Source organism: Scatophagus argus, chromosome 9, assembly GCF_020382885.2.
Source record: "Scatophagus argus isolate fScaArg1 chromosome 9, fScaArg1.pri, whole genome shotgun sequence".
Lineage (NCBI taxonomy): Eukaryota > Metazoa > Chordata > Actinopteri > Scatophagidae > Scatophagus > Scatophagus argus.
Genome location: NC_058501.1, coordinates 11,997,469 through 12,012,928, shown reverse-complemented (window position 1 = coordinate 12,012,928; position 15,460 = coordinate 11,997,469). Strand labels below are relative to the sequence as shown.

The following is a 15,460-nucleotide window of genomic DNA, read 5'->3' as shown; positions in this document are numbered from 1 at the left end:
CAAGGATCAAAGATCAAGGATCAAGGAACTTTTATTGTCATACCAGCTCACATTTACATGTTTATGGTACGAAATTGTGACTCAGGTCCCAGGAGCAATAAGTAGAATATAAAAATATGAAATGAAAAGTTGGATAAAATAGAAATATAAGCTAAGTAAAAATAGAATATATAAGCTAAATACAAATGCAGTATAAAATTAAACATTTGAAACAAAAAGAAATAAATAAAGAAGCCAGTTTTAGCATGAGGGGTGTCTGTGAAATGCGAGACATGTATAAGGTGTCTCCATTACAGTCACCATTCCAATAATGAATTCCTTTTGGCTGTATTATTTACTTTCAGGTTATATGGTGTTGACTGTCGTGTGCTGTCAGCCAATATCCTGTGTTGTGTGAAAACCCTCACTTACACTGCATAGGTGTTTATTTTCAAGATGTTTTAGCATCTGTTCAAAGATTCATATGGCTGCAATATTGCAGTGTAATGGAGCTGAGGTTGATGTTGCCTTGATAAAACCTGCTTCCTCAGGCCAAATAACAAATCTGTCTTCACAGTGAGGAGCAACATGTCCCTCACTGACATACCGTAGATATCTTTATTAAGGAAGAGTCATCCGGATGAAACAGAACAAAATCCTGCTTCAAAACTCCTGTGTGTTGTGAGCTTTTGATGCTAGCAAGCGAATACTAAGAGCTGGTACAAATGCTTCAGCAACATTTCCTCTGTTAATTTGTTTGATTGAATGAGCAGTCATTAGTTAGGGTCAGAAGATGAGAGCATTTAATCAGGGTGTCACTCTGGTCCACAGTATCTCTCTGTGTGTAAATGGACACGTTTGATAGCAAATTATTTTTTTTTTTCAGACACTGAGAGAAGAACACCAAGGAGTGCTGTAGATCTGTCAAATAAATCACTTCAGTATTCACATTTCAAAACGGTCATCTTGCTGTCTAGTCAAGAGCTGGTTCACGGTGTTTGACTAAATTATTCATTTTGTAGCTTTTTTCATTTGTCTTTTACACCGTGAACATACAGACAGAGCCATGTATATTTCATAGGGAGCTTACTGTATACTCTACAGTAAACCCTGATCATCTCCCCCCTCATCCCCCACAAACTTCACTACTTGTCTGGTCTCTTGCTGGGAGCTCTATGATGGGTGGTATTGGAGCTTCTGAGAGATTTAAGCTAAACATCTTCCCGTTCCAATCATATGTGATTTTTCTCAGTGTACAGAAGAGTCTAAAAGATGAATGATTGTGACTGATTTCTCCTAATCAAGGTTTCTGTTCCTTGAGACATCATCAGTCTTTGAGCAGAGAATGATTTCAGCCCTTTAATGTGTGCAAGAAATCAAAGGAAAGTCTAGCTGAACATATAACACATGAAGCATGATTTAAAGACAGACAAGAATTTCTCATGTCCAGCACATCTTCTGTGGGCCTCACTGGCATGTTTCATATAAGTGTTGATGGCTCCTGTAATAATCAAGTGTAAGTAAATCGTGACTGTTTGCACTTCAGTGTGACCCATGCAGTTGAGTGCATGCACACTCAAAGACAATCTGAATACTTTTAAAAAGACGGTACGTTTTATTACTTTTTTCTCTGAAACTAGTTTACAAAAACTGTGATGAAAGTGTTAGTCAGTCAGGGCTTTGGCTCTGTGTCAGTTTTAGACAGTTAAAGGGTAAAACTGGTGATATTCTGTATTTGTCTTATTGTCAACAAATCGTGGGAACAGACAAAAATCAGCAGGCGGTTAAAAACAGTCCACAGTGAGTACACTGTTTAGTCCTGCTTGAGTCCAACGCCAGGCTGTTCACAGAAAACATTAAGCAGCTTTGTGAATGGAACAATATCTTCAAGTCCTGTTTGGGTTTTTTTTTTTTTTACATCTTTTGTTTTTGGCCTTTTCAAAGGATTAGTTGACAGTAACAACAATATCACCAGCCTTATTCTTTAAGTAATACAATGTAAAATGTGCTAATTCTCCAGGGAATCTGGAGACCAGAAACCCCAGTGTCATCCCTGACTTAGTTCATATTGTGCTTTCATATATTCACTCACATTTACAAACACACATAGATGTGTCATATTTGTCCCCTTGGCTGGTGGCCTCTGACCCACTCAAAGGCCCCTGGGCCCCGTCAGAATCAGCTCTACTGGTAATCCATTTGTGATTGTAGCCATAAATCACATGTTAAACTCCCACAAGGCCTCACCAGCATTTACAAAAGAGTATAAATGTAAACATCTGTAATAACAACCACAAAAAACAAAACACTGGATTAAAAGTGAAAGTTATTTACATCAATATTTCATACTAAAGCACTCACAAGAAACAAGTATTTTAATAATAATATAATAATAATAATAGTATTATAATTCCATTCCATAGAGGAGCAGTATTAATGATTTTAAAAGACAAAAAGGAGTTAACACACCTATCTAATAAGGTACTTTATATACTGTATATGCTGGAACACAAAATGTGAAAACACTTAAAGCACTTTTCCCTACAAAACAAGTGTTAAACATAATGCTTAGTAAGGCATTAAGGTACGTTTTCATTCAGCTTAACATGTAGTCAACCACACTGCAGAAAACATTCAGAAATGCTCCTCATATGCTGATTGCAGTAAAAAGAGATAGTCCAGACAGGAGACAGGAACAATGTGTGTGTGTGTGTATATGTCTATAGGAAGCTTCACCTAACATAGCACTTAGTGTAAATACATATTATGTTATACAACATTTTATGATTTGGTTACGAGTGAAGCTTAATGTTACAATAGCTTGACAGCACACTGAAACAAAACAAATTATCACTTAATATGCTATTATGGAACAATATTATCCTTACACTATATATAATATGTAGATGCTTTTGTTGAGACAAAACCTTCATTCCTGGAAAGTTGTCCATTAACTGCAGGAAGTACAGGAAGCCTCTTGTTGCTTGCTAATGCGTTTGATCCAATTCAGACTTGCCTTTCTTTGAGGTCATTAAGTCACAACTAGGAGTTGAAACAACAGTGCGGTTTTCCCCCTCACTGCCTCAGTTTACTGTCAGCTGAATGTTTCAGTCGAGGAAAAAAAAAAAAAAAAAAAAGGGAAAGCAACCAAACTGCTGGAGGAGTGGAAACAATGAGTCAGCTGATGTTCACAGTGAATATACAGAATGCTGGGGGCGCCAGTCAGCGCTGCTTAGTCATGAAAGCCTTATTTTCGTATTATTTAAGATGTCCTTCACAAGCATCTTTCATGATGCGACAATAGATGGAAAAAAGACACAGAAACATGTTGCTGCAGTCGCATAGAATTTCACCTCATTTAAATCTGTTCTTATTATGTGAGCGCATGGCCTTCGTCTTTAATTATTTATCACAGGGTTGGCTCTGTACTCCAGCACCCCTTGAGGTCCTGGCTTAAAGTAAAATCAGGTTTAAGGCTGCTGTTAATTTTTATGTTAACAATGGATCAGGTAACTATGAAGGATGTAAAAAAAAAAGCTGCATCCCCCAGAGAATTTTCATCCACTCTGTAGGTCCACTCAGCTCTACAAAGTGTGGCTGCATCTTTCAGCATATTGTTTCCATTTTGGTTCACTCTCACTGCTCTTTTGCTGTTTTCACTAACTGCAGGCAGCTGTTTTCAGCAAAACAGAGTCCTACAAACCAACTTTATATAATACTTTTAACAAACAGGCACCTTTAGTGACTTGCAGGTTAACATAGTGGAGCATTTATCAGCTAAAGAGCCACTTATTTCTCTCTGGAGTTAGCAGAGGCCAAAAACAAACCTAAAATAAGACACTGCTGGATGCGACTGTCTAAAAAGTCAATTTGCCCTATCAGCATAAACAATTATAAAATGTCAACATGATGTTTAAGTAATAACCTCTCTCCAGCGTTTATCTTTTAGTATTTACTTTGAAGGTGTCACATCGGCACTGTAGGAACTGTAGCCCTTCTCAAATGGTCGTGCAAATGAAGGGAAAAGTACATTTACAAGCTAAAATAAGTCTAAATAAAGTCATCATATGTAATACTTTGCTGCACATATGAAGTCTGCGGCCCACAAATGTCAGCAAACAGCAGTGTTATTTTCTGCTACTGCTCTTCCAGGGCTGCACTGCATCCATTGTCACTTGGTGACCTGTCGGATCAAGGTCAGGTGATTGACTTGGCCAGTCATACATTGATCACTGCTTGGTCATAAAAAGACTCCTTGGCGTCTTTCTCTGTGTGTTTAGGATCAATTTGCTGCTAACAACCTGCTCATTGTGGTAATGCATATACTGCCCTATACTGTTCACCTAATATGGATGTAAAGACCTACAAGCACCCTTAAAGCTTACAGTCTAGTTTAAAGCTTATTGTTATTATTGTTATTATTATTAGTATTATTATTAATAATATCATTATGCTGAAAACATCACTATCCCAATACTTTCTGACTGCCTTGTCTGTGTGTTAGAATATGGTTTCATTATGCTTCATACACAATCCCAGAATTTCCGTGTTTTTATACCCATTTTCTTATGCACAAGTAAACTCAAGTATGTTTGTGATCATCCTGAAAAACAGTCCTTAAAGATCTGTGCCTCATAAACCTACTGGGACAAAGAAGTTTTGTTATTCGAAACCAAAAGCACAGATGATCATTTACATAAACAGTAGATTGAAAATCTACATCTGCAGACTCAGACTCCTGTGGTGGAGAACTGTGTGACATCAGTCTGGAGGTCCTCCTGCACTGTCCCCCCTCGCCACTGACCCATGCCTAGTCAGGCCGGCGGCCTCTCTGTCTGCGCATGCGCACAAACAGACACCGGCTCCCGTGTGCTGTTGCGTGCCCTGGAGAAGCTGTTCTGCTCCAGGCGGGCACGATGCGGCAGGCAGAAATCCCTGAAGCACCTTTTGAAGTTCTCATCTAAGAAGGCGTACAGCACGGGGTTGAGGCTGCTGTTGGTGTAGCCCAGCGCGATGCACAGATGCCAGCTGGTCATCACCAGGAGATTCTTGTGATCAATATCCACCATGGTCTTAATGATGATGAAGATGTGGATGGGAGTCCAGCAGATGATGAAGGCTGCCACAACCACCAAGACCATGCGGGTGATCCGTCGCAGGTTCCTGTCCTTCTCCTTGGAGCCGGAGAGCAGACGGACGCTCTTGAGCCGCAGGATCATCAGACCATAACAGATAGTGATGACCAGCACGGGAACCACGAAGGCAAAAATGAACACGCAGATTTTCATGACTGTGTCCCAGTACCACTCAGGTTTGGGAAATCTGAGCATGCAGGCAATGTTTCCTGAGGAGTTAAAACAATTAGAAGTTTAATAGACTCCCAAGTGGAGAGACTAATTTAAGTTAATAACCCAGCCCAAATGTTTCCTCTTTTACAGCGTGATTACTCACTGAACATGTGGCATTAAAAGTGCTGGAAAGCTCGTGTTTTAAGTGAAGCTTTCACACAATGGTGGTAATATACAACATTTTTTATCAACAATAAAAATCCCTCACCTTTATGTGTCTTTGTAACGGCTATGATCATCACGGGGACTCCGACTGCAGAGGAGAGGATCCAGATGCAGACGTTGATGAGCTTGGCTTTGGCAGGTGTGCGGAAGTCCAGGGCCCTCACCGGATGACAAACAGCAATGTAGCGGTCCACACTCATCATGGTGAGTGTGAAGATGCTTGTGAACATGTTGTAGTAGTCGATGGCAATGACAACTTTGCACAATAGCTCCCCAAAGGGCCATGTGCTCATCAGGTACTTGGCGCTCTGGAAGGGGAGCGTGCTGGTGGCAAGAGCATCTGCGAGAGCCAGGTTGAAGATGTAGATGTTGGTGGCGGTCTTCATCTTGGTGTATCTGGTTGTTTGGAAGAAAAGCACTGAGCACCTTACAGTTATTCTAAGGTACAGTCAGTGGGAACTGCTGCTAGCTGGAGGCTAATGAATTTATTTCAAGGTCTGCCTTCTGTCACCAAGAAAATGCAGAATTTTGGTGACTCACGGAGCACATTGAAAAGCTTCAAGGTTATAAATCAATTTATTGTTTGATCCATTTCCTTTCTCATACCAGTGATCTGCTATTTCCCTTGAAGAGTATTAAACTAATAACAGAGCTTTTTAGATGCATAATGTGTTTTTTATGGCACTACACCAAATGCATGAGAGCTTCTGTGCTCAAAGTGACTGTAAGCCTCCATTAAACTGTGTGAGTCACTGAAAAACCCTCCAAAACTCCTCTTTGATTTCAGATAGGCAGAGCAGTCTTTTAGTGACCAGTGGAGTCCGACTGCCAGCTCAACTGTCGTCTCACTTATTAAAGATGGATTCCTCCACCTGAATCCAGATTGGACAGTAGTTGGCCACATTTGATTATGTTGCACCAGCAGCCTCTAAAGGGATGGCGTAAGACAAAAGGATATCTAAGCTTTAATTCTGTTTCCTCCCACTTAATGCATGACATTGTACACTATGCCTTTATCTTATCCTGTAAGGAGAGAGTGGGCACAGTGTCTATTATATTCACTTTGCTCAGTTGTTCAGAAATTGACAAAGCAAAGAACAGAAACTCATATTTCACCTTCCACACATAAGAAGCAGCTCAGCCAGATGATTGATTGATACTGGCGGTCCACCCATCAGCGTCGTCGCTTTCTCATCTTAGTTGCGTTAGTTCAGCAACAAATCAACATGACACGAATCTTCCAAATCATCCATACATGAATTAGTGCGACAGTCACTGCTTTTGATTTGCAGGTGAAGGGTTCAACATGCTGCTGGATTTACATGCAAATTAAGAAGCTGAGGTTATGACATCGGGCCTGACAGAATAATTGGCGCAATGAAGAAATTTCAACGCTACACTGGAGTACACTTCGCCCTACCTCCCCTCACCTCTTGTGTGTAGGAGGTATGTGTGTGTGTGTGTGTGTGTGTGTGTGTGTGTAGGCGTGTTAGAGAGCGGCATATAATTGCGATTTTTTCATACGCATCTACGTATTCCACTTTAAGATTATTTTGATTAACCAAGAATATTAAAAATTCCCAGAAGTGAGTCTGCAGGGGGCTTTAAGAAAGCAATTGAATATATTTCGAATTTCCATATTTGGTTTTAAGCTATTTTGTGTTTGCAAATAGCAACAATATTACTACCAAAAATCAACTTTGTAATGAAAAGATTATTTTTCTCTCCATTTTCTCCATTAATATATATTTATGTCATATTTTTTGCTTTCACTAACTGGTTTGTGGTACTTTAATAATCATATATTTCTTACCTGACCACACCGTACATTACAAGGACGTTTCCCAGCAATCCCACCACACAGATGAGAGAGTAGAGAGCCGTGATACAAACGGCGATAATGAGACTTGTGGAGTCCCTGGTCGCAGCCTTGTTGGTCTCGTTGCTCCTTGAAGGCGCACGCAGCAGATCCTCGTGCAACGTAGCGTTGAAAGGACTTACAGAAGCAGAGTAGCGCTCGGTAAAATCACCAAGCGCGTCGGGAAGGAGAGTGGAGAACTCCATCTCTGAAATTCAGGTGAGACTGTAGAGCGCACGAAGAAAGTCAGAGATCTCCAAAGCAAGTCGACGGGAGCGCACGAAAACTGGACTGAAATCAGTAATGATGCACGGAGAGAAAGCTTCTCTCTCTCTCTCTCTCTGTCTGTCTCTCTCTCGCTCTCTGTCGCTCTCCCTTTCCGTGCGTGTTTGTGTGTGCGCAAGTCTCTGCGCGTTCCCTTTGGCAAAGGGCACTGATGCACAAAGCAAGATGCGAGGAAAATGTTTCCCTGTCCAACTCTTACCCTGCCTAAAGGGATACCATTTGTCAAAGTGCTTTAATTAGCTCTTGCACATAATAATGCTTCATCACATCCTTTTTTTTATTGGCTGCTATCCAAAATAACAACGCCTTGTTCCACCTGCCACCCAGCCAACCCATCAAACAAAGTCACTCAAATTCATTCTGAGCATCTCTCATTCTTGTAGCCTTGCAGCTCAATTAGTCTTTATTGAGCCATTCCTCTTATTACTGGCTGTCTTCAGCCCCGAGCTCCTTCTTCTCCCACTCTCTGGCCCGTGTTAGCAGAGCTTCAATAGAGGATTGACGGTTTTCACCAGGCAGTCGCCTCTATGAAATTACTAAACCACAGGAGTGATGCAGTTACCTTATAACAAAGCTGAAAAAATAGGCTATTTTTGTCATTACCCCTTTCACTTGCGGCTTCCAAGGGTAGCCTATTTTGTAGATATCCATTACATCTGTATGAGCATTGATGCAGGCATAAAACATACAGGCACATTCATCAGGGCTCTCTGTATTTCCCGCGGGTCAATATTTAATCAATACAGCTCATGTTGAGTGAAACATTGTTTTCGTATCTCTTATGTCTTAATGCATCTGGAACATTTCTCATCTCTAAATAAAAGAGGTGGGTTGTTAAGCATATGAATTTATATTTGTTTATTTATTTAAGTGCATTAAATATGTGGAATTTCCATTAGGACACACTGCTTGACCCTATGTTACATAAATCCAGCAGGTGTATTTTTTTTCTTTTTTTTCAAAACACTCATTTATCTGTAGCTGCCTTTTGTCTGTATCTCATTACAGTTAATCAAAGAAACCATTAGGGACATGGTGCTGCATGCGATTATGCGTGCCTTCTGAAAGTGGTGCATGCATGTGCCAGTGTTATTTCTCTGGAGTAACTGTTTATTTGAAGACAGACACGCTAAAATCCTGTGGCCGTGTCTGTAGTGTTCATAACTGCAGCAGTCTTTATGTACTCTGCAATGTGACCTTTACGAAATCCGCCTTTAAGCAACCACCATCAGTGCTGCACAAAGCTGGGACAGTCAGAACAATAAGGCCCGTTTGATGAACAAAAGCTCCAATGCCTCCTGCTTTACTGTTCTTTCTAACGGCAGATCGCGCTTGTCTTCCTAAGATGAAAAGCAGCAATTAAAATTATCTGGCTCATTTTGGAGTTCAACAAGCTCATTTCTCTTTCATTAATGGTAGAGTGTGAGTTTAAAGCTTCTGTTGCGATTTCTGGCCATCCACAGGTGAGCATAATTCTCTATGAGAGAGCCGGTCATTTTGTCAGTCTGTTGGTCCACTGCTTTCGGACTGAAATATCTCAGACACAACTCTATTGCTCTGAAAGTTGATGCAGACATTCATGGTTCCCAGAAAAAAAACATATATAAAAACAACAATATCGTGCTAGCATTGTCTTTGTGAGCCTATTAGTACCCTATGTAACATTTAGCTCAAAACCTTGCTGTATCTAAATAGCTTCACAGGTAACAAGGCTGTAGATGTATTATTGTTTTTGTTGTTTATATGTAGTTAAACACACCAATTACTTCTACTTTGTGTTTAGTATTAATTAGTTTTAAAATGTTACTCTGTTAACACGTGAAACTAAGACGATGACAGTAGTATGATATACCTAGACATCAGCATGTTAGCCTGGGTGCACTTAGCTCAGTATAGGCTCACAGTAATGCTAGCATGGCTGTAGACTCTTCCTCTTTGTTGTTCATATTAGAGATGCACATGAGTACTCAAGTACTTCATGATGAAGTACATTCAACTTCATCATTCTACTGATGCTGAATGGCAACCAGCAGGCATAAAAATGATATCTGGAAATGTGTCATCAAAGTAGACAAAATGAACGTGCAGTGCAAGCTATGTTATGGTAAACTTGCATTAATCATCAGGTACTTTGATGATTAACCATAAGCACAAGGAGAAAAAACGTGGAGACTCCTGTTAAGCTTTGTTGAAAGAGGAGGCTTCCTCAAGCTGATGCCGTTTGCTGAGCAGGAAGACAAGCTACCATCACAGCAAACAACAACAACTAGAGTGGAGAAGTGTTTGTGAATATTTTTAGAAAATAACTCTGTAGGAAACAAAGCAGTGCAAGGTCAGTGCATGCCCTTTTGAAATGCCTCTGATAAGGCTGTTTTCTCAAAATAATAGAATGTGACAGAATTAGAAGAATATGCTGGTTATACTGTAAGGATGGGAGAATGATGTAATGCTGAGACACAATTAAAATGACTAAAATGTTGTGTTCTTTAAAGAACAAACAATGACTTTTAAAGTTCCATAAATAGGAGTGTTTTTCTGACTTCAAATCAGTTGGTCTATGGAGATCACTTCCATTTTATGGTACCCGTTTCTTGAAAATAAAATCTGATTGACACTGAACTCTCTGAATAGTTGTTTCATTTGTTGAGTTGTACTGTAGATCATAATGTGGTTAAAGCCCAAATGAAGATTTTTCTCCCACAGAAGATAACATTATGAGGGAAATGAGATATGTTTTTTACTACTTAGTGGTACTGAGTGGTAGGGGTAACAGCCATTAAAAGATGTTTACAAGTTAGCATATGAAGCTAAGATGATGACAATTGTAAAAATGTATACTTACATTTACTCATGGAGGCGAGCCCAGCTAACTAATGTTACAGTTCATCTGATGTTTGCATTCGTCCTTCTACACAGTGATACAGTCATGAGGTGTGGTTGGATAGAAAGAAAATAATTTCCACACGAAACTACTTAAAACAAGTTTTGTGCATTATCTTGAGTAACCAGGTTATGATTTCTGTAGAGAGACGTTGCTGTTGAGGTTTTGGGGTTTTTTTATGTTTTCTTCTTTTGTTTTTTTGCACTTTGAGCACCGCAAGCAAAGTGCAGTTTAGTTTCAGCATATTTAAGAGAAGGCAGACCTCTTAACAGGCAACAGATCTAAAAGTCGACAGCTCACACCAAAACAATTTAGGTGGATAAACAGTACAACAGGCAAAAAGAAAAGTACTTATTTTTGATTTTGAACTGTCTCTTTAAGTAATGTGAGGCTGAAGGGTGAGTCTTTTGAAAAAATAATACAGTGGCAAGAAAGTTATTTCAACCTGAGTTCCTTCATTTTGTCTCCAGATGAATGCAGTTTAAAGTGAAGTTAAGAAGTAGATGTGAGCTTTTCAGAAAGTCTGGTAGGTGTTTACCAAAACATCAGGATCTAATATAAAATACATTTAAGCAATAGATCTTTAAGCAGAATCCCTTTCTCAGAGAGGTCACAGGGGTTATCAAACAGACATCTCCCCTCCCAGAAGGCTGGCTCTGTACTCAGGCTGGAGTCTTTTGAGACCGTGGTGGAGAGGAGGACGCTGAACAAACCGTTATCCATCATGGTCAATGATCAACACCCTCTCCATCACACAGCTGACAGACAGCGGAGCACCTTCTCCCACAGGATGCTACAGTGCCGCTGTCAAAGGGACAGATACAGGAAATCTTCCCTGCCACATGCCATCACACTGCACAATAACAGCTAAACTCTGGTCATAACATAACAGTCACTACACACTTTATATGTTTTACACACTCGATTCACTGCACCTTACATTCTACTTTATTTTGCACAACATTACACTGCTCATTTGTTGTATATACACTTTTTTATATTGCTTTGTATGTTGCTATTTTTAACATATTTTTTATAGCTTATTGTGTGTAATGCTGCTGCTGCACTGCAATTTGCCAGTCTGGAATCAATAAAGTATATCTATCTTTCTATCTATATCTATCTATCTATCTATCTCCAGTTTCATTGGATTCGGCTCGCGACACGTCCAGGGGGCTCGACTGTAAATTTCGTTCTGGACAGAAATCTAGCCTGTATACCTACACAACTCCGACACTGAAGCCCTGATCACAACACTCAATCTTCACAACAATATGAAAAGGCTTACATGACATTTCAGGATGTAAAGTCAACAAGTTTCATTTTAGTTCCTGCTGGGTGGGAAAACAGTATATTACACCTGCTAATGAGTTTGATTAGAGGGCTATCTGTCTCCTAATGTATGAGTGCGAGGCTCGTACTCTCTTTAATAGCAGCAGGCTGAGTGTATATGATGGGCCACATCTTTCTCTGGACACAGTTTAGATGGTGTGGAAATGTGTTGTAAAAGAGAGAGACGAGGGTCTGGACATACAGCAGCCAACACCAACATTACTGCTGCTGCTGCTGCTGCTGCTGCTGTGTTTATGTTTTCTCTTCTCCTCTCGGGGAGAATCACTCATGATTAGTCTGTACAGACAGCATGATTACTCACATTATTCATCAGCCCAGTGGAAACCATGGGAAGCATTATACTGCCTCCCAGGTCCCATCACATTCACTGTCAGGGGATACAGAGTGCAGACAATTTAAAGTGGGCTTTATGTTGGGCTTGGCGTAAGGATGGAGTTATGATGATGCATGTTTGATTTTTAAATGATCACCCAAAGTGGAGTCCTGTCAGCTGCTGATTGATTAAATCTAAACAAATAATATTTAATACACTGACATATCAGGTTGCATCTATTAAAGTGTCACAACTGTTGCACTTGCAGTCTTTTATGTTTGTATTGCTACTGTTGAGGAATGAGTGGATTTGTTTTATATCCGCTATCAGACTGCAATATTCATGCACAACAACACTTGTGATATGAGGTGGTATACTTCTTAAAGTCTGAAAGGTCAGAGGAAAAAGTAAAAAGTACCCTATTATGAGATGACATTTTATTTCTCCAGGTTATTTTTATGTACATACAGAGCGAGAGAAGGAGAAAGAACTACAAGAAGACATACGCTGAAGCTGTTTGAAGTTACTTGTTGTGCAGCTGTCAGAGCTTCTGCTTGCTGTCACTTTGCATTGCTTTCTAGCAGTCATATACCAAGTCCTGCATAGCATATCAGGCTGGTATGTTCAACCTTTAGGTGTGAATTTGTGTTATCTTCTGATGCCTGGACAGGCAAAGACTATTTTTAGTTTCTGTGCTAGTTTGAACAATTTCTATGCGATGTGGTCATATAATTTTGCCATTCGAGATGTCATTGTTTGAGCATTGACATGTGGTTGGTCAATAGCCGTTTGAGTGTTCACTTTTATTGATGTCGTTCTCTATGGCACTGAATTTGCACATACTGAAAAACAGTCAAGAAATGTCACTGTGGCACCAAGAAACCATAAAATTAAATCTGACAACCTGACACCACGTTTCCAGGTTTTAGTGGTCAGTTTTTTTTTGCTCAGCAACCCTCAGGGGACAGGACATCCATACTGTTTACAGGTCACATTGTTCATGACTGCACAAGACATGTCTGTAGATCCAGTTAATACAATTCAGTTCAATTCAACTCATATAGCGTCAAATCACAACAACTCTTGACTCTTTAATATAGGCTTTAATATACAAAGACATAACATTCCTATGAACAAGCAGTTGGCAACGGTGGCGATGATGAAGTGCTTTAAGACAGGAGAGTGAGACTGGAGCAGGAGACAACAGCAGGCTCCCTCTCCTTCACAGCACTAAGAGATTATGCAGCCAGCAGTCTGATTAATTTTGGACTCTTGTTTGAAATTTGGTTAAACCTAACAGGGTTTATCTTTGCGACAAATGAAAAATGTGCGTGCGTGTCCATGCGTGTGTGTCTGTGTGTGTGTGTGTGTGTGTGTGTGTGTGTGTGCAGGCAGTGTCACCACAGCACAGCCATTAACTGCCATGGTCACCGAGGCACAACAATGTACAAGAACGACGTCTTTGAAATGTTGTTTTATTTATTTATTTATTTTTCTCACATGCCAGCAACAGCAACAAAAAATTCTTTCTTTCCTTTATAAAAACTGTTGGCGCAGCCTGTACGTTTATGTGTTATTAATTTGTGCAGAAGCCACAGATGCCCTGCTGTGGTGTTATGCAGTCGTGGTGCAGAACAGAACAAGTCATGCTGTGGCCTGCAAATCTGTCTCACAACAGCGATAGAGAAACACACAAACAAAACATCGTGTTAGTGTTTAAATCATGGCTGTTAATAATAAATACACTGTTGGTATGATGATTGTAGTGAGGAGCTATGAAAATTATTATTGAAAGAAGGGGGTCAGAAAAAGAAGACAGTTATGTATTTTTTTTAATTATTATTAATATTTACATTTTTGCTCAGGGGATGGTGGTCTGTATTTGATGGGAGAGAAGGAGTATAAATGTTTACGTTAATGAACTTTATCTCATCTCACATTGTTTTCTTAATTATGTTCATTCATTCCGCATTAACATTTTGGTGACTTGCCAGAGGTAGTGATGTTTCCTCATTAGAATATGGAACACATTTGGTATTAAGTGCCCCTTAAAAACGTATTCGCTGTTGCAAATTAGATGCATATACATGTCTCGTTTAGAAGTTCAGAGCTGTGTTTTGAGATACTGGAGGGGCAGGGATGGTCCCTTATTTGGTCCTTATTTTCTCTGGATAACACCTACGTGATTCTAATTGGACAGTAGAAGGTTTGGATAGAAAAAATGGACAACTACGAAAATTAGGTACTTAGGTCTTTATGAGTCTGTAAACTACTGAGTTGTCAGCACAAGTGAGCAATGGCATAGAGGAAATTGGACCATAGTTATGTGTGTACTGCTGCACCGTCCTCTGAGAGGCTTAGGCTTCTTCCTGCACTTTGTGATCTTCTTCTTTACAACCACATACAGGATGAATACACAGAGCAGGATTCTGACTGATATCCTGCCACTTTAATGTAAACACCTTGTGGAATAAATCAAAATTAATAGCTTATAAATTCAGAATTCTTTTTGAGTTGGTTGAATGAATCACAAGAAATTAATTAGTCACACCAAAGGTTTATCACTTCAGACAATACACATAGTGTCAGCGCCTCTGATTGCAAAGTTACTGTTGCTTGTCAAATGCATTTAGAGCTTTCTTTTTCTTAACATCATTAACGAGGTAATAAATCATTCCTAACGTAAACTGTGAGGCTTTACCCTGTTTGAAGTACTAATCATTTGAAACATGTGACCTCCTCATGCATGATAGCTGTGACTGACAGGTATTTACACTCAGCAGCTACAGCGGCTAAAAGAAAATCTCACAGTGCCCCTCTCCAAATGTTGTTTTCATCTCCTTTTCCTTCGCAGTGGCAATAAAGGGCAGAGGCTCAGCAGATTCAGCTGACAATTAGTTATGCAACAGCAATTTGACTGAGTCTGGGACTTGATTAGTTTTCCGATTTCCATCTGGCAGATGCAGCAAGCACAGTTTGGATTTGACAAGACAGAGACAGACATGCATTCCACTGGAAATGTTTGTACCTGTACAAAACAACATTAGATTCCCTTTAGAAATAAGACAGAGGTGGGATTAATGTGTCTTATTCATTGTGTCTGTTCAAGGGGCAGTGATGTCAGTGATGACAGAATAAAGGCAACAAAATGAAACAGAGGAGGCGGAGATAGTTTACAGACTTGGAAGGTTTGGAAATACTGACGTCTGTTTATTCAAAGGTTCCTCTTCACGTCAAGGTCTAAGGCGGCTGTGCTTTTGAAAGGGCAGTGTTAGTCA

At 39.9% G+C, this 15,460-nt stretch overlaps 1 protein-coding gene across 1 annotated transcript; it reads right to left on the bottom strand.

Moving 5' to 3' along the window:
* Positions 1-4,060: 4,060 nt before the first annotated feature.
* On the bottom strand, positions 4,061-7,874 carry oprd1b (opioid receptor, delta 1b). Its single transcript, XM_046400200.1, has 3 exons — positions 7,306-7,874; positions 5,536-5,888; positions 4,061-5,323 (listed from the first exon to the last, which is right to left on the bottom strand). The coding sequence occupies exons 1-3, from the start codon at positions 7,554-7,556 to the stop codon at positions 4,794-4,796; spliced, it is 1,134 nt and encodes a 377-aa protein (XP_046256156.1). The 5' UTR covers positions 7,557-7,874; the 3' UTR covers positions 4,061-4,793.
* Between the last annotated feature and the right edge of the window lie 7,586 nt (positions 7,875-15,460).

Coding starts and splice junctions, on each gene's coding strand:
- oprd1b (XM_046400200.1), bottom strand. CDS start 7,556: ATGGAGTTCTCCACTCTCCTTCCCGACGCGCTTGGTGATTTTACCGAG. Junction 5,889..7,305: donor GTAATGTACGGTGTGGTCAG/GTAAGAAATATA, acceptor CCAAACAACCAG/ATACACCAAGATGAAGACCG. Junction 5,324..5,535: donor CGTTACAAAGACACATAAAG/GTGAGGGATTTT, acceptor TTAACTCCTCAG/GAAACATTGCCTGCATGCTC.